Source organism: Aquila chrysaetos, chromosome 17, assembly GCF_900496995.4.
Source record: "Aquila chrysaetos chrysaetos chromosome 17, bAquChr1.4, whole genome shotgun sequence".
NCBI classification, from domain to species: domain Eukaryota; kingdom Metazoa; phylum Chordata; class Aves; order Accipitriformes; family Accipitridae; genus Aquila; species Aquila chrysaetos.
In genome coordinates this window covers 12885091-12912202 of record NC_044020.1, presented here as the reverse complement: position 1 = coordinate 12912202, position 27112 = coordinate 12885091, and the positions used below count along the sequence as shown (strand labels likewise).

The 27112-nt window shown below is 37.6% G+C and overlaps 1 protein-coding gene across 18 annotated transcripts in view; it reads right to left on the bottom strand.

Moving 5' to 3' along the window:
• The window catches only part of ERC1 (ELKS/RAB6-interacting/CAST family member 1), a 301837-nt gene that overhangs the window by 88851 nt on the left and 185874 nt on the right, over nucleotides 1–27112 (bottom strand). For 9 of the 18 annotated variants that reach the window (XM_041129573.1, XM_030040624.2, XM_041129574.1 and 6 more), the window contains one exon: nucleotides 11477–11637. In XM_041129573.1, coding sequence (XP_040985507.1) covers nucleotides 11477–11637 — 161 coding nt within the window. Of the gene's footprint in view, nucleotides 1–11476; nucleotides 11638–24514; nucleotides 24586–25992; nucleotides 26047–27112 lie in introns of those variants that run through there. The other 9 variants (XM_030040612.2, XM_030040614.2, XM_030040615.2 and 6 more) reach the window with 2 other exon arrangements.

Below are 27112 nucleotides of genomic sequence, written 5' to 3'. Positions count from 1 at the left end.
TACAAGCAACCCAGATGATTTTTTCATGCCATTTAAATTTATCTGTGGTGAGTTTTCCTTATCCTTAAATAAGATAAATACTTGAGTTTTTTTCAAAGGAGTATTTTGAGAATTAACATGGCATTTGTAACTGCTTTAACATTCACAGATGGAAAGTGCTATATAATGTGAAGTATCATGATGAGAACTGAATACGACAGCATAAATTGAAACTATAGAAGGCTGAATAATTAAAAAAAAATAAAAAATCTATTCCTAGAAGTTTTTTAAGGTCATGTGGAGACAAGTTACTGCATCCCAATTTGATGAGCAAACTCCTCTTGCTCATTGAAGGTGAAGGTGTGTATTTCGAAGTCCCAGCAGACTGCCACCAAGTTCAGCTGGAAGAGCTGAGAAGGTAATGAAATACTTCCACTAGACTATCCTAACTCTTACCTCAAATCAAAACACATAGTTAAGACATAAACTAGAAAAATGTGCAGCACATGAATTGCAAAGAGGAATGTGACCTTTTTTTGGTGTGTTCCGTCAGTTAATATTTTTAAAAGACTTCTTCTAAGAGTTGTAGGGTTTCCTTGGGAATAGAGCAACTGAAAAGGTAGATTTTGTACTTCACAATGCATGCTCCAGACCAGCCATATCAGTATATAGAATGGGGATGAAAGTGTAACTGAAAATCTGTGACGGTTGGTCATGAGGAGTCAAATTTTCCATCTTTTCCAAGCAGGCATTTCCTGCTGATGGTCTGCTGATTTATGTACAACTGCTTCAAAAATGACTTGGCAGTGGGAACGGGGTAGAGCAACTCTGAAAGAAGAGTTGAGGGTTTTACTCCATGCCTCATACTATAACTTGACAGTTCTTAAACAAGTATTCCTACCTTGCAAATACATTGTTATCATTAAATCACTCATCTGCAAAGAAACTTACAGAGCTTATCAGAATCTACAAAAAATTAACTGTACTTACTTTATAAAATAAAAATCACTCATACTCTAGGCAGGTCAAACAAAACACAGGTGGTGCATGCACATTGCACACATAAGCTTCTGCACCCGGAAAAAGTGTAACAGCAATTGGGCTAAGGTAGGTGTACGCTAAAAACCATGTATTTCATTATTAGGACTCACTGGTGTGAATAAAGCATAACTTACTACACTATTTACATATTAGTTCCACATTGCTATTTTATCAGTTAGTAAAACAGAAAATGAAACCAGAACAGATATCTATTAAAAGATAATGCATCTCCCATGTATGGGAATAAAGCTTTGATGTTATTCATATCACTGAGATGAAAACCAGATAGTTGCCCAGTGTAATTTCTGTCCCTCTAAAACTATTTTCATTAAAGGTCTTCAAGTTCTGCTTCAGAAGCAGGTAACAAAGAAGAATTTCTTACACTTAGTTGTATTTAAGTTGCATTGAGAGCATATTTGTCCATAATATGCAACAAGAAATTCAGTATTTGTATAAATAATGTACTTGAGACAATGGACATGTATTCATATAGATCACAAAGGCATCTGGAGCACTCTGTCTCCCCAAAATGAGGGCACAAAACGTATAAAGAAAGGTTTTGTCAGCTACGGTGTCTCTAGGCATCCCTGACTGTACTTTTCAACTTCCCACACAGAGGAAGTGCTACTCCCATGCTCCATGTTGTAAAGGAGGCAAAAGCTACAGCAGCTGAGACTGCTGGAGTGAAGCCTTGGTGAGAGGCTGCTTGAAGGGGCTGCACATGACTACAGTGCATGACTCTAGTACACAGGCTTCTTCTGTTTGGGCCAAATGTGACGTTGACACACTCTGCAGCTCAGCACCAAACACCTTCTCCATTCTCCAACAGTTTACTTGCATTTCTGCATACGTGCTGGTTTCTTTTGGCTCCAAAGGCAGCTTCACCTGCAGGGTTTCATTTTTCTATTAGACACCTTGCTGTTGATCTTCCCTTACTGCACAAAAGAACTTGCTCCAGTGCATCTTTCACAACACCTTCTTTGTAGTAAACGAAAGCCTTAATAATTGTATTTTGCAGAGTTGATTAATTCTGACTTTGTTTAATTTGCGACCTTTGCTGAGATCTTTAGGGCTGGGAATTAGAGAGCACACTGTACCACTGTACTTTGGACACTGTGGGTTTGCCAATTTGTTTCATGCCTCATTTGTCACAAAACCTATGAAATTATAGTCCAAAGCCAGCTTCATATTTTTCAAGGCAAGGCAAAAATGTATTTGTTTTTGTTTTAAATTAACATCTCCTGGCTAAATTAATCTAGTTTTTCAAACTCCAAACCAAAGCCCTCACTAACAATGCGAATCTAGCAAGTGAGACAAATCCAAAGATCAGCTTAGCAAAAGAGAACAGATTGCTTCTCTCCAATTACAGCACTAAAGTGGCAAGATAAGCATACTCAATTTTAGGTATAGACATATCATAAAGGAAAAATGAGGATGTAGAAAGCATCTGTATGAGAACATGCTAGAAGAGAGAAAAAAAAAATGAAGAAGTATGTATCTTATATGTACAATATTTCCTATTAAACATTTGTGTCTCAAACATTGAGATATTTAAAACCCTACAAACCTAGTATCTTCAGATTTTCATTCCTGACATCACTAAAGTTCTGCGGCCACGGGTGAACAAGTCACTTCATGTTTTTGTTTTCAGTTTGCTCCTTTAAGGAACAATGATAGTATTTCTCTGTTTTTATAAAAAGGAAGACTTTGACATGTAAGATGTGTCAATGAAAAGAACTAAACTGCAAAGCGCTCTTATTAATAGTTGCATTATTAATATTTTTGAAGAAAATGTGGCTAGCTGAGGTCATAAAGGCTTTTCCAAATATCAGATGATATCCTTGGCATTCTTTATAACCTAACCAGACCTAACCCTTTCAGATTTCCTGCCTATTGAGGCCTTGAAAGGCAGCAAGAATTTTGCAGCTACCTTGAACCAACAAATTGAATGACGTTTAATTCTTTCAATTAAAAAAAAAAAGTTTCCTTTGCATGAAGAATACTCAAAATTGATTACCTACAAGAGCAAAATTTCTTTTTAGAAATTGAATCTGCTAGCCAAAGTCAGTATTAACAGAGAGAACCGAGCCCACATAATGTGTAGAACAAGCTAATACATATGATACACATATTTTACAAGATACATTTTTGGTTCTTACAGACATTCATTAAGGGAAGTATATGACCTGTGCTGAAGAATCACGAAAACCTGCAAGATAACACCCTCTCTATCCTCAAGTTCATCTAGTCTACCCCGAAAGCACGTTCAACTATATTTAAGCTATTTGTGATATGTTGGTGTAATTTGTCTGTAAAAACCTCCAGGGAACAGTATTCTACAGCTTTCCTAGAACCCCTCTTCACCTTATTGAGATCACTTTGAATCCTCATCTTGTTCTCCAAAATACCTGAACACCCACCATGGCATTTTGGCAATACATACCCTTTGGCTTGTCAGCCGCTTCATTAATGGACATTCTGAACAGTGGCAGACTTGGGAGAGACCTCTAAGGAAACCATGTAACATAGTTCCTAGTACCAGGGAAGATAGTTCTCTATCCTGTAATCTGCCTAAACTATAACACTGGATATTGGACTGGGGAGAAGTGACTCAATAGCAATGACAGCACTGCTATTAAAAAGAAAGACACTTAAAGACCTTAAAGAAAGACACTTTTACAGTGCTTAGTGTCATCTTTTAGGATTTCTAAATGAACAGTTCTGGTCAATTTTCATGTTTTTAACTCCTGTTACATGTAGTCACTTGCTCTGCACACAACGTACCACCAGACAACCCAACAACTCCCAAATCCTCTCACCGTGGAGTTTTCTCAGAAATTCCATAGACTTGCAAATGGTGCTTTTTGTTTTGCCTAAAAGAATCCAAAAGTATTGTTTGGGAAGGGAGGAAACCAAAAAGATACACTGAATATTCCCATACAGTATAAAGACAAAGACTGTAGGGACTGCCAACGACTTGACTCATTTCTCCAATTTTTCTTACACAACTCCTACTTGTTGTCCTCCAGGATTGTAGGGAAGCAATTACTTGCTTCAGAGGTTATTTCTGTAATTAAAGCAAATTGACCTGACTTTCAAAAAGGAATTTCTGTTCAACTCCAGAAAACTGTCTGAAGTTAGACTTTGCCTTACCTACACCCCGCAAAGCTACAGTGTGATTTTAAAAACAATAAAAGAATGACTTGCATATGCACAGTGGCCATATGAGCACATCTAACCTTTGAGATTTCCCTCCTTGTATTTTGAACTACGTTGACGATTTCCGGATGGGATTTACAATGGCTCAAAGCTACTATTGTTCACACTACATTAAATCTACAATATATGCAATGAGATACCATAATATTTTCACTTGGAACTTCTATTAACCCACAACTTGACTGTATTTAATGAAATATGTAGTGCTCACAGAGTTGATTTATATGCGTCACTATTTACAGTGCACATTTATAAAAGAGGAAAAAGCACCCTAAGGAACTCACGGTTCTTTTGACTTTAACAGAAAGTAAAAAGTGCCTGATTTGGTTTAGCTCAGTAACACCCCTGGAAGCCCCAGAATCTTATAGCTGGATTAGGGATGGCGACAGGAATCACTGATGCAGCTGAAACAGCTAGCATAGGAAATGTACTATTGCTACCAATCCTGAGCGAAAACACTCCTGCATATTTTAAAACAAAAATCACAGTCATATTTGTGTTTGTCATGTATAGAAGTATATAGAAACAATAAAAAAGGCATGCTGAAGACCTGGAAATCTATTTTTGTCAGTGTTGTTCTAGAAATAAGTGGAGTGGAGGATTCATACACCCACAGGGAAATTACACAGATTCTATTGAACAGATAACCCTTCAGTTCTGACAGAACTTCTGAATGTATACAAAGAGTATGTTACAATATAGTAGAAGAACAGTGTTTTGTACTGGAAAAGGCATACAGAATTAGCTAGCAGAAGGCGGTATATTGGTACCCTTAGAGCTATCTTACAAGCCATCTGTTCTATATGTTAGCCAAAATAAAACCATCACTCTCTCCATTCCTCTACCAGTTTAACATTGGGTTAGCTGAGTAATTATTTCTAGAAAAAAGCACAATTCTTGTAATTCTTTTATATAAGATGATCTGCATGCAGGTTATGGTGAAAACAAACTTTTCCCAAAGCAACACCCTTTGGGCAGGAAGTACATGGGGGCAGTAATGACTTCCAAGAAATAATCTTGTGCTGCACCTGCTAAGTGTGTTTGCAATAATGAACTAGCAACCTGAGAAAAGACAAGAAGGGTATTCATTCACTAGTGCTAGGATTGTGTAAGCCTAAAAAAAGTATACATTTTAGTACTCTGTATATGTATGCCAAGATCTCTACTGATGAGATCTTTCACAGCAATTTCTGTAAGAATGCTGTAATCTATTAATAGAAAAGAAAAACATAACAAAACCTGTGTGTTCTTAACAGTGAAGCTATATGCTATGTTTTTCACATTTTCACTTAAAAGAGGTCTAATTTCCTTTCACCATCTAGAAAACTATGTTCCAAGAACTACTGAAGGGATCACTTACACTAAACCCAGTCCCCGGAAAACATATCCAGAAGAAAAAATAATCTCCCATGGAAAGGCACGGAAACAAAAGTACAGTGTAGCTAAATTCTCAGCAAGTTAATGACTGGACCTCCTTTTCCCAACTCGTCCCTACAACATTAATAGTCTTAGAAATTACCAAGTGGAACAAACCCCTTTAACACAACCTGGTGCACTTTTCAGCAGTTGGTCTTGCTTCCAGGCCTGTCATGGCTCATTAAGATAGTATAGTACTTTCTCTCTGCAAGACTCTTCTCAGGGACCATAGAATTCAAGATAAAATGAGATACGGAGGTTTTATGACAAGACAGAACAGGACTGTGACATACCATGCCAAGATTTTAGTATCTGAAAAAGCCACACAAGAAAAAGTTTTCAAGGCAGGTGAAGAGTAAAAACAAGCCAGTTACAAAAGATAAACATAACTTCCGAATACTTAAAGAAACAGAGTAAACCACAACAATCTAATTCTGTGTGTGCTCATATGGGGCACCTTATTTACATAGCTTTGCTAAAGGATCACTTCTTTGCTTGGCAGTTTATCTTCCTGTGAAACTTTGAGATTCGAGTTTAATAGCTCTCTCACCCTAGGTGAATCATTTGACCGACCAGTTTTGTACTGCTGCCCATAAACGGCTTAAGCTTTTCTGCTTATTTCCATGATTCGGGACATCTAGTATCCGTTGCACTGAAAACGAAGCGGCAGGCTGTCTCTAGTGCTGCCACAACACTGAGTGTCTCAGAGTGCTCAAAGGCTCATTGACAACGTAGGAGGACAGAAAGGATAACAGGCTTCATTCCTTAATTGCCAAGAGAAAAAATGTGCAAAAGAGATTATGTTTTCTCTCAAGCTTTCACCTGAATTAAAAAAATAATAGCAGAAGCCACCAAACTTGAAGGTAACCAAGATCTACAATTACATTTAGGAAAAGCCTAATGTTTCATTACAGTGAGGAGAACTGTGCAGTTAAAAAAGAAAAAAAAAATTCTGGCCTTTCAATAAACTTTAGCCTTAAAAGACACACAACATATCTACGCGCTGTATTTCAGCCTTCCTATTGGATTCTGTGTGATTCACTTAGAGATTAAAAATAGTTCCAAGCTCAGTTTATTTCCAAGTATTTAAACATAATGTCTGTATTGTTCAGTAATTAGAAATGGATAATTTTTCACATTTCAGACTACTGCAACTGAACTTTTTGCAACTTAAATCTCAAAATCTAACTGGGTGACCATATATAATTAAAATAAACACATATAATTATATATTTTATGCTTGACAGTTATAAAGGACAAAACAATGGTAACAGGATATTGTTGGGTTCATTTTCACTGCGTGCCCTGAAAAAGACATTTTAAAGAAAAAAAATATCTGAGCTTATAGAAGAATAAAAGGGACTGACACAGATGCATATGTTCAGCTTTGCCCCAGACAGTAAATCCTACAGACATGGAGTGCCCCCTGTGGGATTTTAGCTTATTTAATTTCACACAAAGTAATTATAGGAGGTGCTTTGGTACCATTGCTGCAATCACATGATGGCCTGATACACCAAGTGGCCCATAGACCTTATACTCCAGTTCAAGATGATGAAGAGTTTGCGTTGGGCCTAGAAAGCCATACCTTGCAGATGCAAGGTTAACATATTAATGCTTTGTAGCACTGACAACAAATATGAAGTGACTTCAAACTATAGAGACAACTGTTTATACACGTAGAACATATACATACTTCGGCAACTAGGAATCACTTCTCCTCCTATAGGCATAAACCATAATTTCTCTAACGACCAAAAAAAAAAAAAATTTAATTTCCAGAAAGACAATTTCTGATGAGCTGACAAGTTATCATTGGATGGACATTGATATTTTTTTTTTTTCCCTGGTTCTGTTCACCACGGGTGCACATAACCTGAAATATTTTTGTTTGGTTAAACTGTTTGCTGCGTTTGAAATTACTTCACACCTCATTTTGGATCAACTGAAATTACTTTTCTGGCAAATAAACTATGTGCCAATTAATCAGTTTCTTTTGGACTACTTTCAATTTCAACCTCATACTCATACCTCCAGACAATATTGCTTTATTGCTGAGAGGATGAACTTTTCAGAAGATAAACAACCTCAGCTTCCACTGACTTAATTTTCAGTTGTGAGTGTTTGTGTGCATGTGTTCGTATTTTTCTTATCTGATAGCCAGAAAATGAACACATGGACTTATCAACCATCTACCAAATATTTTTAAGTGACTTGCACATCATGCAGGAAAACTTTAGCAGAGATAAGGACGAACAGTCTTCCTGCATAGCACCGCCTAGGCTGGCATCTTATTTTTCGTAGTAGCCCTCACATAGCTCTCAGCAGGCCTTCCAACTCCGAGATGAAATAAGGAAGGAATACAATAAACAGGTTCATTAAGCTACACAGGCCTGGTTCATCTCTGATCACTTCCTACACTCTGTATCAAATGAAACACTATCTGTGGGATGTATTCATGTAATTAGAGACTACTGTGATAAACATTCAAAAGACCACTCATGTAAAGTCACATAAGAAATCAAAAGACATTTTTTGACAGCTTGATTTTGAAATATAAATTATGTTCTATTTTAACAATTCATTAGTCTGTAATATGCTTGGTTATTTTTAAAGAAGAAAGAGGATAGTAAATTATTCTTGGACAAGTAATAATCTTTCTGTTGTGTGCCAGCAGGATGAAGGATTCAACTCTGAAGCACCAACTACATTATGTAAGTCTGCATCCCTTGAATTATAGGGCTGGCAGCAACCGCAATTAGCAGGAGAAGGCATAATTCAGGAAAGGGCTGTTGGACAGTTTTCCAGGTCTCAAAGAACAGATTGAGAAATGCTCCAACTGGGACTTTTCAACCCCAAAGCAGATGACTAGGAAGAACCTTCTGGTCCTTCTGACCATAACAAAAGGCCTGCCTTGTAAAAAAAAAAAAAAAAAAAAAAAAGGTCTCTTCTTTACATGCAGACACAGTGTCTGTTCCCCTTCCCTGTAAGTGCAGTGTCCGCTGCTACAGTTTTGGCAACTGCATGAGCGCGGCCCCAGATTAGACTGTTTGTGCTCGGTTATTTTCACACACTGCCAAAATTTGCTGACAACACCAGGAGAAAAAAAAAGGAAAGGAAAACTGGTGATTTTCAACAGTTTATAACTCAGCTCAGCCTAAGCAGGTTTTTATGGGACAAAGAACAGAGATTTCTCTGTAGACAGCACTTTATTCCTGCCTAATTTAAAAGATTTGCTGTGAATGATGGAAACATTAGAACTTCTAAAAGAAAACATAACAAAACAAAAATCCTAGCAGTTCACTAGTAATTTTTTACAGTAGATCAGGTTTGGTGATATAAATAGAGACACCATTATCTACCTCTCTCATAATTATTTACAACTAAGTTTTTTAAAAAAGAAAATGAAAATATTAGACTTAAAGGAAGAGGGCTTCAAAATACATAGTATTTCTTTAAGAAGTGAAATTTCTTCCTTGGAATAATTCACACTTGAGCTATTCTAGTACCACAGTATTCCCTAAGGAGTGTGAAACGATCTTCTCAGGGTTACAGAGTCAGTAGTAAACACAAGTTCTACTCTAAGAAACAGTATTTTAAATATATATTTTCCCATACATAATAGCTAACAACTTCCTATTAAAACCCAGAGGCAACTTTCTGGAGTCCTCTTGTTGCTTTAACACTTTCTTTCAGTCCACATCTAGAATCTCCAAAAGCAGCATTTCATAAGCTATTTTTCTTGTATGCTCCCCCACCCCATTAGCTGACTGCAGGGGCCAGGCTGTTAAACTTACACCTCTATCAAATCTCAAATTTAATCAGTGCTGCTTTTGATCACCTCAAACTTTTCCTAGTGAAGCATGCCCTAAAACTTGGGAAACAATATTGCTTTACTGTGTCTTCGAACAGCATCTGTACAACAGCTATTGTTTTCCATTAAGAATACCAAAACCAGCTAGCTGCTTCACAAAATTGAGCACTCATTCAATTACAGTTATTTTTGAGTCAAAATAGTAGGAAACGTTTTAACAACACTAGAAACTCTTTGAGAAACTAGAAAACAGATGACAAGAGTGCTTTTCATAAAAGGCACAGGCTGGGAAAGTAGGGCAATGAAGAATATACTGGAGTTTCTGTATATAAATATGAGATATTTAATTGACTGTGAGTCCTCAGTAGAGACTTGTTTGCAACAGACCCTCACGGTGAGGGTGAGTTTTTGAAGTTTGGATGCTTTTGGCAGCTTTATAGAACTTTAAGACAGACCAGCTATGACTAAAACATGCTCAGCTAGTTAACTATACAAACGTGATGTTTTTTCCATGTTTCTCTCCATGTGCTGACAGCATTACCATTCTCTCCAGTGTTCTTCTTCCTTCTGAGGTACAATGGATCTACCAGTTTATGCAGTTCCTGATACTACATTTCAGTACAACAACTTTCCAACAATAACTTACTTAGCTAAGAGAGGTCATCATTTAGAAGAAGTGAGTAGTTATATTAAAGGCTGTAGACCTACACAATTCCAAATACATTTCAGGATATACTGTACACTACGTGTACATTTTAATGAGAAGGTTTGGCAGAGCAGTTTGGCAGAAGAAAGTACTGCCAAGTGATTGGATATGGGATATATCTCCAGTTGCTTTGGATTCCCACATCACCTTAAGAGCTATTCTTCCCATCCCCCAATACACCAACTCTCAAGGCAGTCAAATTTATAGCTCAATAAAATTTTTTATTAAAAATAAAAAGTGTGGCTTTTAAGTACTGCTCTCTTCCAGTGTCCTTATGCCAGGTCTAGATCAGAGTGTTGTAGCTGAATATGAAGCTGGGGAGGCTTGATCCACTTTATACAGCCCTCCTAAGTTAGAATTTCAAGATCTAAGCCACCTCTCTTTCCATTTTGTAACAGCTGTTTTTCTATCCTTTCATTAAAAAAAAAAAAAAAAGGAAAGAGACTAGCGTAGAAAAGTTAAATAAATAAATAATGGCTCACAAAACCACAGTGGAGGAACCACTGCTGGTCCTGCCAATAAAAATGTTCCTTCTCTTCAGGGCTGGCTAAACAACTGAAAGTGTTTCTAATGAACTGCTGGCAGCACTATCCATCATTGCACTAAATGGATTCATGTCTCCCTAAACTAAGGATAACTATTTATCTATAATGCACAGTCAGAAATTAGGAAGTATTTAAGCCTTAGAAGTCTAATTCCTCACTTCTCCCCACCTCCTCAAAGCTTGGTTTTATTCAAACCTCCTTATGTAAAGATGATGAGAGAAGCCTGACTGATAGAGAACTTCAAACTCTGTTCCAGTGCTTATGAATCATCCACATGAGTTTGAGAAATACTTTAGCAGACCAGACATCTGCAGTCTGATTTTAGCATTACAACCACCTGACATTATGTTTAGCTCTTCCCTGTTTTTTTTTTTTTGTCATTTGTTACACTGACTTGCATCTTACCTTAAAGTAGATTATATGCTACTCAAAGCCAGATGGCACATTCATAAGACACACAAAATAATTGGGTCCCAATAATTGTTTAGGATCTTTGAAGATGCTATTGTGCAAATAACAGTAGTCTACTGCAAACAATCAGAAGGAAGAAATGTTTTTCAGCTCTAACAAAAGTGTGAAAGTCATGTAGGTAATCCCTGGTCAGAAGTCACTTCTGAAGGCTTGACTGATTACAGAGATAGCTGCTATGTACAGAGACATATTCATTCAATGGCTGGCTTTAGAACACCGGGGATCAGAGGAGAATTCAGAGATATCAGTAAAATATGCCTACAGACAATGAAAAGGAACACTTACTTCATTTCCAAGACTTCCTCCAAATGTTTCCTTCTCTCAGCTCGTAGGTTGGTCAAATGAGTTTCCTTCTCAGCCAAAGACTGTTGTGTAGAGGACAATTTTGCTTTCATTGACTCCAGCTCTTGCTTAACCTTCTCCATGGCCATCATCAACTCTTCTACCTGAAACATTTTTGGGGAGGACAAGAGGAGAGAAAAACAGTGTAATGTGATCAACTGGAACTTACTAAATGTCACAACTAAGTTGGAACACAAAGGTTACCAGTGCGTGTACACTGTGTAACACTTCTGTAGACTGGAAGCATCATCTAGTGCTGTGGACAGTACATCTACACTTGACTGAAGCAACATTACAGTCTGGGAATTAACATAGTCTGGTCACTGGAATGTTACCATTACAATACCAAATTACAAATCTTCAACTCTTCAGTATTTCTATTTTAGATAATGTACCACGAGGATAAAAGGATGGCCTGTATATATTAAAATCATCCCACAAAAATGCTAGGTATTAAATGGAATACATCAATAAAATACCAAAAGGATAAAAAAACTGTCTCTGTAAATGATGCCTACAGAGAAACTACATATGCACTTTAAGAACAAAGATAAAGTTTCCGAAACAGGGAGAGGACTGGGTTCCCGTGAAGAACAAGCTATAAGGCAATTCTCCTCAAAGTATCTGTTTAACAATGCTTACAGGCATGTTTTGTGATTTAGCAACATAAAAGACATTAAAAAAGTTGCTGATAGCAGACTACAGCAGAGCAATGCTCATATCTTCGGCAAATGGGAAAGGTTCAGAATTAACAAGACTAAATTCTAGCATAGATATTACACAGATGAACATAGTCATATTTTATTTTGTACTTGGAGCAGGTTCTGTCTCAGCTAAAATTTATCACTAATTAACATGCAAAACCACAATAAATGCTCAAGTATAGCTACATGTAACATACAAAAACCTCTGGATGTTCTTTTAATAATTTTACAATAATGCTCGACGGCACACATTACTTTCACTGACTTCTTCCATATAGATTTTCTCTTTCTTTCACAACCAACTGTTCATAAACAATTTTATAATGTGCTTCAAACAGGAGAAACTCAGATGCTACTGTTGCACATAATCAAACATTTTTATAAATTTAGCATGACAATACAGCACTGCATTGCATTTATATCCCTGCATAACAACCAACTTGTGCTCCATCCTGGAAGTGAATTACTGAAACTATATTAAGCTCAATTTCTACTTACATGTTTTTACAATGACAGTTGGTCACATCACTCACTATATAGGTGCTGGAGGATGGAAGGTATGGAACATACCACCCCTTGCTTTAACAAATCCTGTACTCCTAAAGGCAGAGCTAATGACTCAGGACAAACACGGATAACGAGATTGGTTTTCATCCTCAATCAGTGATAGAGCAAGAAACGTTGCAATTCAGAATTAGCACATTTATAAAAATCAAGCATAGACATCGTGCAGTGTTTACTGCAGAAAGCCTATCTACTACCACTCAAATGCAGCTGACAACAAACCTTCTTATGCCCAGCAAATTAAGAAAAATTTAAAATATATGCAATTATCAAAAACTATTCAAAATGTACAGCCAAGAATTCATCTAGTAATCAACAGACTGAAGGAGAATTTCGGTGACACATAGTCCAAACTGGCTAGCATGCATGTAATGACCAAACTTTTCCTGTCTTACTAGTGTTTAGTGTGCAAACAAGATCAGAAAGTCTGTCAATTTTTAAAACAAAGTGAAAACTCCATAAAATGAAATAGAGAAATATATCAGTAGAGAGTGGAAAGAAAAACTGCAGAAACGATGAATAGCAAAAATACTACTAGGATGGAAACTGATGCCTTGAAAGAGAAGAATAGCAACATGCTGAGGAAGTGAAGGTGTGCTAGTATATCAGCTTCTAGTATATCAGCTTCTATTTCCTTTGGGTGGACCAGAATTACTGACATAATAAACGCTTTCCCTTAAACTGAGGAGAAAAGAGGCATGCCAACTACAAAACCTTCTGCTTATAACAGAAAACAACCTCAAATAAACAAGGCCCCAGCCAACTGCAACAATCAAAATGGCTTGTGTCAATCTGTCAGCTGCCAAGATAAAACAATCTTTGAAGAAACACCTTTTCCATAATCAGGTTTGAAAGATTTCTGACATCCTCCATTCCATTCCCATCATCAAGATTTGTGACGCTAACACTGAAGGACTGGTTTGCTTGATGCAGATCTGTAGCATAACAACTCTGTGCTGTTAAGAAGACACAACAAGGCTAGAGGCCGATATCTAGGCCAAGGCTCCTAGTGCCAGGTGGCAAGATCTAACTCTGCAAGAGTAATTTGTAGTAGTGGTTATTGCAGGTACTTAACCTTTTTCTCATTGCTCTGTTTGCTAATTCTTCTAATTTTAAGGTTATATTCTGTACTATTGCAGGTTAATAGAAGATTGATCTAATAACATACTAGGAATGGCTGGAACGCAAGTGGCTTTTAAACTGTGCCAACAACATAGTTTACGGAACTGTCATTACCTTCCATCCTCTCCAGCAAGTACCATTTGTCATGTGATTTACTAAAGACAAAACTCACTAAAGTTGTGATGACTGTATTCACAATAAAGATTTCACTGTTCAGATTCATCAAGTTACAGATACTCCATGGGACCATTTCAATTAAAATTCTACAAAACATAACATTTTATTTTGCTGCTTATGAATCTTAGTGCAGACCCGTCTGTATACATCCCAGTAAGCAGTCCTGTGAGAAGCAATACAGGAATATTCACTGGAAGCAAACTGCTTGCAAAGCACATCTAATTTAGCCTATACAAAAAACTTCAAATCCACCCTTGATTTTTTCCCCCCCAAGAGCAGCTAATTATATAATAAAGAAAAAATATTTGCCAAGAATCAGAGTTCTCGGCACGCTGAGACATTTTCAGAGACATGCTGTTGACATTTTCAATTTAACTGCAGGTAAGCTTGTGCCCTGTCAGTTATAACTAGAAAGTTTCCATTTCAGAAGGTGTAAAGAGTGTACTCTCGCTCCTCTTTTCTCTCTGCTCAGACGATAGTATATAAAGCAGAGTATATCTTTGACTATCTATGACTTACCCATGACCCAGTTCTCTGTATACAGGCCTGAAAGGTCTTCGTGTATTCTGAGCAGGATGGATCTGCAGAGAACTTAAATGGAGACTATTTTTTTCACTGTTTTTAGGCCTTAAGTGACCTGACCAGGTGACAGCTTATCTTTAAGGAAGAACAGGAAGCTGAGTCAAGTTTCCATTAGAGGAGAGAGTTCCTGAGAAACTGAACAAACTATGTGAAAGAGGACAAACTATGTCAATTAGATCAGTATGGGATTCACAGCAGCAGCAAAGGGAAATGTCAACACAGGACAAATTTTTTACATAGTAGTACATCTCCTTAGAAAGCATGGTGGAAAGAAAAGGCAATATAACAGGAGAAGTTTATCTACCATGTCAGTGGCAGCCTGTAAAGAAATAGAAGAAATGATGTAATACCAAAAGAATGAAGCCCTTTTCAGGAGCCTATCTACCATCTTAACCTCCCTGCTCCCGCAAACTCTAATTTCAGGCACCTGTAACTCAACTGTAAATCAGAAAACAGCTGTTGCATAGACATACGGTTGCCACATTATCTCCAAGTATGTGGTGTTTCCAGCAAGCTTTTGTGGCCATTGGGTAACGTGAAGCCAGAAACTTCCAAAGAGCTTGGTCAACTTCCCCGCAAAGTCAGTAAAAAGACAGTAAAATTGAGAAAGGGACTGGATATGCAAAATATTAATGAGGCTGGGCATCTTAATGAACCTCCGTACTAGCTCCTGGAAAGATCACTGATGATCAGGATAGGCAAGCTCAAATTCCCACCTCTTATGTGAGGAGAACTAATGCATTACTGAAAATTTCTGAAACACAGTAGACATTTCAGGCCAGGAAGAAGGCTACATCAGCAGATGTGGTTGGTATTGGTTGCCTCTTAAAATGAGAGCCCAAAGACTCTTAATACCTAAGGTCAATCCAGACAGACAGGCTAACTAAAGCAGCCTCAGGATCCCCAAACGCTTCAGTGTGTTTAAATTACAATGTAGTGGCAGCTACCTTTTCTTCCCATTGTGAACTTCTTCCTCAGTGATTAAGGATCACCTGAAGAGAACTTTTCTATTGGACAGAAAATTAAAAAAGGCCTCCATAGCCCTCTCTGGAAGATAGTTCTGGAGCTTAATTTTCTGCTTACACCTTCTCAGAGAAGCACAGCAATTCTGGGTCATCATCCAAGCAACAAATGCATGATGAATGCTGGTAACATGATGTAATTCACTACAGTGGTACTGTGCAAATATAAAGAGGCAATGGAGTCATCGATATGGCAAAAAAAAAAAGAGCAAGATGCTATGCACTTGAAAAAACACTTACAGGGGCAGAGGATCTATTCTGAAATGGTGACCCGTGAAATCCACATTTATACGATATGTGCATATAAAGAATGAGGAAAAGGCTAAAGAACACCCTCCACAGACACTGCAAAGGAAAATTTTCCAGTCTCAAGTGACAGGATATGAATGCATCCATAGTTCAAATGTATATGACTGGCTTAAATAGTATTTATTAAGGATAGCAAATCAGTGGTACACTATATAAATAATGTGTAGATTAACAATCTTTGCAGAAGAGACTGTATTTCTCTCTGTTATTTGTTTTTTCATAGAATGTTTTGTGTCGGAAAGGACCTTTCAGTATCACCTAGCCCAACTCTCCTGCCAAGGGGAGGGACATCTTTCACTAGATCAGGTTGCTCAAAGCCCCATCCAACCTGACCTTGAACACTTCCAGGGATGGGGCATCCAGAACTTCTTAGGGCAACCTGTTCCAGTGTCTCACCATACTCATCATAAAGAATTTCTTCCTTATGTCCAGTCTAAACTTACCCCTCTTTCAGTTTAAAACCTTTGCCCCATGTCTTGTCACTACAGGCCTTGGTAAAAAGTCTGTCTTTCTTGTAAGTCCCTTTATGTATTGAAAGGTTGCAATAAAGTCTCTTCAGGCTGACCAACTCAAATTCTCAGCCTTTCCTCACAGGAGAAGTGCTCCAGCCCTCTGATCATCTTTGTGGTCCTCCTCTGGACTCGCTGCAACAGGTCCGTGTCCTTCTTATGTTGGGGGCCCCGGAGCTGGATGCAGTACTCCAGGTGGGGTCTCACCAGAGCAGAGTAGAGGGGGAGAATCACCTCCCTCGACCTGCTGGCCATGCTTTTTATGCAGCCCGGGACACGGTTAGCTTTCTGGGCTGCAAGCACACATTGGCAGCTTATGTCTGATTTTTCATCCCCAAGTATCCCCAAGTCATTCTCCACAAGACTGCTCTCAATCGATTCAAACCCCAGTCTGTACTGATATTGGGTATTGCCTTGAACCAAGTGCAGGGCCTTACACTTGGTCTTGTTGAACTTCATGAGGTTTTTCACTGATTCAGCTAAAGTTTTAACCATCCAGATGGTCCAAGGTATCTGTTGGTCTTGTTATTTTTCCCTCCACATTCTTTTTTTTCTTTTGATCAAGCACAAAAGACTGCACATCAGTCCATAATTAAAAGTCTCAAAGAGCATGACAAAGGGACTTGACTACTACACTAAGAACCCTACTGCTAAAGTGGAGATACAGTACTTCAGGTGCAGCAGAACATAGGAAACTTACAGCTTAATGTTTAATTACATGCCTGAAGACAGACACATTTTTATGTTTCTGATTGAAGGAAAGAAATTATATTTCTTTCAATACACATACAGACACAGTGGGCTATGGGATAGCTGTTTATATTCATTATTGTGTCCCAAAAGTTCCAGGCAGAATACCAAATGATGAAATTTTAGAGAATACAGATACAAATACCAACACAAACAAGTCATTTTCCATCATCATTGTATAAATCAATCACTAGAGATCTTATTTTCAAAACCACCTCAGCAGGCTAACTTGTGTATTTAAAATTATTGGCTTTCTAAACATAGACCCTTCTTGTACAAACAAGAAATCAGCATTACAAGACAAAGTGTACTAGAAGTCTGTACTTTTGCCCAAAATTAATTAGGCCAGCAAAAAAAAAAAAAAAAGTCTTGCAATTACAAGTCAGTAGTAAGAACACTACAAGGACTAAAAAAAATAATTAACATTTCTCTAAGTGTCACTCACTCTCTCAGAGGACAGTCTCCTACTTTTCTACAGCTCTTGAGTTTTTAAACTATTTTTCATTTCACTGTGTACATTAATGAAATGATAAAGGGACTGCTAATTTCTGCATTACCTTTTACTTAGTTGAACTGATTAGACTGCAAGACAGAGAGAAGGAAAAGAAATAGACATGAAAAGAAAGAAAGACAAGAGTTCTGGCTCCATGCAAACTTGTTTGGATCCCAGAAAAATTTCCCAGAACAGATGTTAGGACATGGAAAAAGCACAGGCCAGACTTGGGACTTAAGTATGTAATTTAACTGCCTCAAGTAACATATTACAGGGAGAAAGCATTGAGTCTGACATAACTTGGATTGCCAGCAGGACCAGATGGTTTGCTTAAATCACGAGCTAATAAACCTTTACACAAAATAAGAGGGAAATGAATTATGGTTTCATCATAGCCCCATTTTCGTTAAAGCAGTAGGATGGCTTTAGGTACTCCTAAAGACTATATTCAAGACACTTAACTAAATTACTGGCTATTCTGAATTAAGGGAACAACTTTCAAATTCTTACAGATATTGGGAAAGCTGTTAGGCATAGCTTTTTGAGAGCTAAAAATATCAGAGGAAAATGAGAGAAATAAGTAAGCAGTAACAAGAAAAATCCCCCCCTGCCATCAATAAAGTTAAAAAGTAAATTCTGGTTTGTAAGGTAAGGACAGGCCTCAACTAGGAGAACAGCTGAAAGCTCTGCCACGCTGACAGCAGAAGGGTATAAACCAGAATGGCTCTGCCCCACCACACAGGCTGGACCTCTGGCTCCAATTCAAGCCCCTCTTATTCACCACCAGTGCATGAGTATGCACATGCCTGTAGGTGGACTGAGGAATGCATCACGGCTACTGGCTTCTCCACTATGACAATGTGACCACCATCAATCCTTTTGAAGCAGATACATAAGGGGTTAAGATCCTTTACCTTCATTTTTATTCTGTAATTGTAGGCACTATAAAGATACACTAAGGTGAACATCTGTTCACCTAAAGAGCATGTTCTTCCCTACACTATACATATCACCCTATATAACTGCTTCACTTGTTCTGCGGTCACTGTTAATGAACATTGCCATAAGATCCTATGCAGATGAGTGAAAAACTCTTTTTTTCTTCACAAGCTGGAACTCCTTAGTTGAAGATCCTATCTAAAGACACTCGGAAATAAACACAGCAGAATATTGTGCAACAATTAAGATGTCTCTATACACATTTACCTCCATCTCAAAGAGGATGCAAGATTTACAGCACCTCCTTTACCAAGGTCAACTGTGTATAGTATTAGAGGACTGTGGCAAACTGCACACAGAGAAGAGGAGTTCTGTTTAGTTCACAATAAAGAGGGGAGTTAGTGACAAAGCTGTGAAAATGGCTGGCGGATTATCAGTTCTCCAGAGAAAAGGCAGGATCTTCTAATCATCTGTAATATACAGCAGTAATTTTAGGGATGAACTTCGTGTTTCTCCACACTAGTGTGCAACTTTCTTAAGTCTTTGTGCCTTTGTTTTTCAGGTTGTTAGGATTTTGTACATTCAGCATCCCTGATAAAATACAATGTTTTGGTGGCTTGATAGAACTGGTGCCACTGTCCCATTCTTACATGATTAATTGGGAAGAGGGAGAGGAGAACAATACAGAGAGGGAACAAAAGACTATGGTCTGAAAAGCTGCAGGATACTGTAGTTGAATGCAAATTTTCTTATCACTGTGAAAGTGAGATACTTAGACAGCTGATGTCTCTTGTTTCCATGAGTTGGTGTCTCAACAAAAACTTTCATTATAAAAAAAGCATCTGATAATGAAGAGGAGTTAATGCTCTGTATTGCTCCTTACTGTCTCCACTGATGGCTCTAGGCAATGAAAAGCACTAATATTAGGCTGATCAGATATCTGACATTACCATGTTACTCCTGCAGAACCCACAGAAATAGAAATCTAGGAGTCTTTGTCAAGGAGTACGTTACTTGAGTATCAATCAAGAGTGCTTTTTGCTCACACTCTGAGAGCACTGAGCTCTTGTATGAAGGAGGAAGAATCAAAATTCACAGATGTTTGGGAAAGGGAAAACTCCTGAGCCACCAGACTTCAGGACTGAATAAGTCACAGCTGTGTCCTGTTAGGATGTTTGGAGGTAGCTTTGACAGTTGTATCTCCTAAATGAGGGCCATAAGCCATACAAATAAGCAACGGCCTACTGCTGGGACAAGAGTTGCTGAGAAGGAAGCTATCATTGTCTCTGCTTAACACATAAAAAACATTTGAGGAAGGCCTGGAAAAAATAAGTGAAAAACTGAATTCTGATTTCTATTGAGGACAGCAACCTGCTGTAGTCTCTGGTATCTGAAGACTATAGCAAGTTACAATTTTATTTTTGCATTTCCCTCAGGTGGAGCCATTATCCAATGAAGTATTCTCATTATGCTTTTTAACCTTTGCAACCATACCAAAGGAAGCTGTCCTGTTTTACTTTAAATGGATCTATAGTCTTAGGAAACCGTCCTGTGTTTATCTTCTGTGGCTAGCAGTGAATCTCTCTAGTCCCCTGGGAATACAGCAGCAATCACTAGGGATAACAATCTTGCAAAAATCTGGATTTTGGTCACCTTTTAAAAATCTCTACAGAGGCAGAGAGACTAGAATATAGCACATTTGGCGCATTCTGCACATTTTTGCACACACTCATTTAGCACAATTTGTTACATCCAAACAAAATTCTCTAGAACTACGGTTAAATCATGATACTCCAGCCACAACTCTAAACATGGACATCTTCAAAACAACTTGACCTTTCTTAGGGTACATCTACTCTGTGACTGCTGCTAAGGTAGCAGTAGCAATTGGGCCAAAGGAAGCCTTTCAGCTCAGACTAATTGCCCAAGGATTTCAGCAGGTTTTTTACAAGCCTTCTGTAGACCATGCTGATTTCCATTTTGCTGCACTTCAGACAGTTTCAGGTTAGCTAGGATATGTCACCATGGCAGACAGTTTAGACCTAACTGAATAGTATTCACAGTAAATATTTAATGCTGTGCTACACAGCATAGCATAGGTTGTCAATTTATATAGCATAGATTGATTTTCCAAAGAGAAAAATTCTGGGATGATGTATTAACTCACTAGAAGCAGTGAAAAAATGGTATGCTAATTCCACATACAACTTTAACACTCTTTTCCCAAAAGACATTAAGGATCATGAACATAAATACATGAAAGCACAGTTATTATGTGAAAGCACATGCATTGCCACATGAAGGTTGAACATGTGGCTAACTGAAGAATTACAGTCTCACTGGCAAGCTCAGGAAGGTTTCCACCTCTACTAACTTGTGGAAGCAAATCTTTAGCATTGTAGTTAACAGAAAGCGAACAGCAGAACCTAACCACAATAACTAAAAAGTAATCCCACTGTACTGAGCCAGCTGAACTCAGGCTGAAATTCAGTGAAGGGTTTGAAGGAATCTGATGGTAAACAGGAGTACAGCAAAGTCTGGAAGCTTTTGTTCAGTAGGAGATGTTTCATTAAGAGGCATCCTCAATTTAATGAACCACAAGTTTGTCACTCTTCTGTGTTTTTCGAATGGTCTGGAAAGGAATACAATTTTTTTCTTGCACTTCATGGATTTGGGGGGAAAAATCGATTATGTCAGAAAAAGAGTATACATTTTTAAATTTATGAAACTAATGTACAAGTCTAATGAACTTTCCTGATTCTCTAATCTACATATTGCTGTATCACACTTGCGTCAAACATCACAGTTAAAGAACCCAACTGGAAAATGGAAAAGAAATTCCAAATGAAAAAAGCACAGGATTAGCTTTAAACAAATATTAACACAAGTATTTGCTTGGGTCCTTCCAATTCCAAGTAAGCATTAATGTAACCAAATCTGCAAGACTTTGATTTTCTCTTAAGCCACAACAAATAAAATACTGTCTAGAGGTAGGTACTTGACAAAATAATATAACAGGTAGAGAGATGCCAAGACAGAGCTTTGTCTGGAATACTTGACTATAATAAAAGGCATAATGTGAAATCAGTATTTATCCATTAAACAATAAAAAGGGATAAAAATCCAGACAAAATGATCTTAAAATAAGCATTTGCACCAAATTTCTATATAACAGTTTCCATCAGTATTTCTCATTTCATTAAATGAAAAGGTGACTTATATGGAGAAATGCTCAATGTATATTTGGAACAGAGGTTAATTATCCTTTCAGTGTCCCCAATTCTCCTAAAAGTCATCAAATTCTGACCACTTTGCAACCTTAAATGAGTGCAACAAATTAAACACAAACAAAGTCACCATCCCTGGAGGTATTTAAAAGACTTGTAGATGTGGTGCTTAGGGATGTGGTTTAGTCGTGGACTTGGCAGTGCTAGGTTAACGGTTGGACTTGATGATCTTAAACGTCTTTTCCAACCTAAACGATTCTATGATTCTAAAAGGTTTAGAAGTTTTTTCCCCCTATAATGTTAGAAAAAGATCTCTGTCTCAAAGTCTTTGGGCATGATTTTCTACTCATAATTTTTTTCCCTATTCATTCTTCTCTACTGGAAGCAAAAAAAAAAAAAAAAAAAAAAAAATTCCCAAGCCCCTAACTTGGCACAGCTGAACACATCTAAGACAGAAAAGAATAAAAATTCCACTCTGTTACACCTCTTAAAAGGTACATTATTGAATACAGAAGGAATTATATACCACATCATTCTTCCCAGGTAAGGAGTGTAACTCAGTACAAATCTGTGTATTTTTAAAGGAAGAGGCTATGTAATCCATTTAAATACCTGGGGAGAAGTAGTAACTTTAGGAAGCAGTGCTTCTAAAAATGACTACAAACATATTCACTGACAAGAACACAGTGCACAATCAAGTTTTCCTAGCCAAAATGCTTTCTCTAACCAAAGGAAAAGAATCAGACAAAAGAATGAAAAAAATACATCTCTTGAGAAACAATGGCAATACTGTACTTCAGTACTGTACTGACAACTGACTTAAAAAGCTCTTAAAAATTCGTATCAGTAAAAGAAATTAAAGTTTTCAGCACAGATTTTTTATTTACTATGAATACACAATTGACTTCGTACATGTACATATATACATACACTCAAACCCCAAAATGAGTTTGGCAGACTTTTATAGAAAGGAGCTTTGCAGAAAATATTCAAGAGAAGCTCAGCCAAAGAGAATGTAAACTGTTTAGAAAAATCAGTGGGAAGCACTGAGGTTCCAGCACCTTCAGCCCCAAACCGTACCTTGGATTACTGCTTTGATCTCCAATCACTTTGTTTATCTAACTTCTCATTAGGAGATACAGAAGAAGAGACAAAAACATTCATTAAAAGCAAACTGTCCAGCATCTGTAACACAGCAGTCAGAATTCCAACATTTCTACAGTGCTCTGAAAACAGCTATAGGTAAGTGGTTCATGAGAAATTCCGCTTTATATTTTCCATTTACAGGGACCTGTAGGAAGTAACTTGATGTGTCGGAATTTGTGCTGTGAAATAATTCCAACACTCAACATATTTTAGAAAATATTTTAGATCTATTTCTGTAACAGACCAGTCAGCAAAAAGGGTATGTGTTTTAATTTATATTGCATTTTCAGAAGGAACTTGATAGGATAGGGTCCAATATATAGTAATTCTGTTGTAAATGTAGTTTCCATTCTTACAGGAAAATGTAGTCTAAGTAATATATGCTAGAAAGTCAAAACAGGACCAGAATGGTGGTCTGATGGAAGCGCAAATGAGAGGTATCATTCAAAACCTGGCTAAAATTTCTGTACAGTAACTTACAGGTAAGAGAGAAAAGGCTCTTGGAGGCTGTACTCTACATTCAAATCTCTGCAGACCTTGTACTTACAATAGGGAAATCCTGGTGAACAGGAGATGGCGAAAAATGAGAGAACTGTGAAGGAGGTTCTAGTTGAGTTATTAACCTATTTCATATTTATTTTTCTTTAATAAACAGATATGAATTTTGAAGTAGGCATATATGATAAAGAATTTAAGGAGTCTTGTTATCAACATATTTTCCATGTAATATGTACCTGAAAGAATATTAAATCCTGCTGAAATAAATTCCAGAGACAGTGGGAGAAAGGAATTAGCGTAAGAAAATATATTTAAACAATACATTACTATTACAATATTCAGTCTTTTACTTTTTCTCAAAAAGCAAAGCAGAGAAACCTGCCCTGTGTACGATAAAAAGATACAGTGTATGAACACAGATATAGCTATTTATAGGTCTATATACTTAACCTCATTTAAAATTTCCCACTGAGAACCATAACTTCAAAAAACAGTTGATGGAAGGTGTCAAGACCAGACTGCTATGTCAGAAATTTCAGTTTAAGTAACTAATTAAGGAAGGAAAGAATGAACAGGTAATGGCCAGTATTTCATGCGTTTATTTGCCATAACATTTTACGCCAAGGAGTTAGATGTTAGCTAATACTATATAGAGAGTGCATTTAAGCAGGAGTTGATATTAATGAGAGAACAGAGCTGCACTACTATCAGCAGAAATACTATTTACGTTTCTAAAACCTACTGCTTTTCAAATTTGAAGGAAATAAAATAAGATAGAGAAACATATATTGCAGTCAGGCAGCACACAGTCTCACTCGTAGAAATAGTAGCCTATTGTAAAGGCCACAATAACACTTTCTGGTAAAAATATTTTTAGTAATAATACTAAGCAATTCTTGCCTCCGCTTCTCAGTCCTGCCCCCACAGTTCAATGCTTCCTCAGATATGCCTCAAGTTCTGTATGGGGATCCGTGAACCAGATCAGTGAATTGGTTCACATGAAAAAATTCCTTCAAAAAATACGGTAACTCTTATTATGAATTAGGTCACTGCTCCATTTCACAGCATGGCCCCACAAAGACCCAGGCTGGGAAAATGGAAGGGATGTGCACTGAAGTATGGGGATGACAGTGAGCTAAGAGAGGGAGGGTGTAAGTATCTTAGGTCAGTACACATTTGTGAACTATGTCATCCAATAATGAAGGCTTAAAATGCAATTCTAATATTGTGCTCCTTGAGCCAAGGACCTGATGCTAATTATCGATTGACACCGAATCACAGAAACTGAACTTCTGTTTCACTTTATTCGACAATTCTTTCATGAAGATCGAAAAACTTTTCCAGCATTGTCCTGGGAATGGTGCTGATTATGACTAAGTTGATATAGAAGATAACCTCCTGCTTCCCACTGCAGGAGAAAGGATGGTAAGATGCACCAGGACAGTGAAAGAACGTTTGTGAGCAAGACAGGGCCTTTTGTCAAAGACGACCTCCAGCAGTTTTTCCTAGGCAAGTAAAACGACCACTGTATTTCTGAGCAGAGAAAACCTTGTATTTAATTCTTTTTTTTCTTGAGGAACGTAACGATAGCTTTACTAAAGTAAACTCAGATTTGGTTAATTCAGAAAAAGTGCCTGGATCCACATTTGTTTTTGCCATCTCTAATAGAAAGAACTTTGACAGAAGTGTTTAACCGAGAAATCCTACCTTCAGCCTTACGGCAAGTACTTAAGAAGAAGTCTCCATACACCTTCTGACCTTCCACCTAGAGGGCTGAACTAGTGGGATCAGCCACAGTAGTACATAACCCCACAGCTGTTAGGAATTTACAATAATATTTACATACAGGATTCAGCAAGTGCACCAACAAAACCAGGTGAATATGTTAGAAAGAAAGAACTTGAAGAACTTTCAAGTCTTTATATCTACTAAGACTCCCTCATCTGCTTTCTGTATGGCAGGATTTCTGTTATACAGAACAATAAGGTTAATAAAACTATGCCCTATTCAATGGATGCACTGCTCCCAGCAGGAAATGCCTGGTTTTATTTTTGTCATAGATGAAAGAAAGAACTGGTCTAAGATCCTGAAATAAACAGAAAGCTTTAGTCAGCTGGAGACATCTTGCCATGTATATATTGTGTATTAACACAGTTAACCCACTGCCACAGTTAATAGACACTGTCAGGATACTTTCAAACACTGGATTAAAGAGAGCAAGACTTTAGTGGGAAATGGGTACCTGAGAACCATGAAATCCTAAGTAGCTTCATGGACACTGTAATTCAAATCTGAAGCCTGTAAAATAGCAGGAAACCATACTTCATGAGATGATGGAGGGTAGGATTACACAACACAGGGCTACAAAAACATTAAATATTGGGGCAGAGGTACACACAAATGAGATGTCCTCATACCTTGAACCATTTAAAGCCAAAATGGTTGACCTCATGCACTGATTCATTGAACAGCTTCAGACAGGCAGTGAAGTGGCAGAATGGTAGAAAACAAGATAAACAGAAGAGAGGAAAGAAAAAGCATGCAATTAAAAGCAAATTGCAATCAGCTTGGACCACATTAACATTTTAAAAATCACACATATCACTCATACTTGATCTAAGAATGACCCTAACCTATTATTGTTTGTAAGAATCACAGGATTTGCCATTAATATTGTATAGAAAACAGAGCCTTGCATTTTAAAACTCTAAAGCTATCTAAGGGTGTCTTTCACAATTCTACAAAGAACCTCCACAAAACATAATAAAACAAAGAGGGATTCTTTTAAAGCAACTGAAGGAATATGAACTGAAAAACATTTGAAGGAAAGTCTTCTCCTCACCTTGGAAAAGCAGCTACCTGCCATCACTCTATTCCTTGAGTGTATTTAATTGATACCAAAACAAAATCCTATTGGACAAAATGGGGCACAGCAGCTCTCCCAGCGCTGACTGGAACAAGACACTCTAGATGCTTTTCCTCCGTGCTGTCTTGTTGGTCATATTTTAAAAACTGTAATTGGTCAGAGCCAGCAGTTTAGTTCTTCTGTTGGAGTAAGACACTGCTGTCAATCAGTGACAGTATAGACGTTGACTTTTCCCTCTTTGGATCCTGCTGCTTTCTAATCCATCCTTTTTTCTCCTCCTCACTTCTGTACACAATACTACATCCAAATTAATTTCTTTTTCATGGTGCTGTTGCCCACCATATTCCACTAATCTTTTCCCACAAATCTTACTTGTCTCAGCAATCTTCCTCTCCTCTCAATCTCTCTCACTGATCTGTATGGCTTATTGACCCTCAGACTGCACATTTCCCTGCCTTGCCTCATCTTTCAGATTGTACACCGAATTCCAACTCTCTGTTCACCAACTATTTCCCTTTTTCACCAAGCTTGACCGTCTGATCTCATTGTATGCCTCTCATCAGGCTGTGCTGGTGAATTCTTTTGAAAAGCCTCCTTACGGCCAAACCTGAAATTTGTGCATATTCCCAAAGCACTACTCTCTTTCCATATTCTTGTTTTAGGATGCCTTA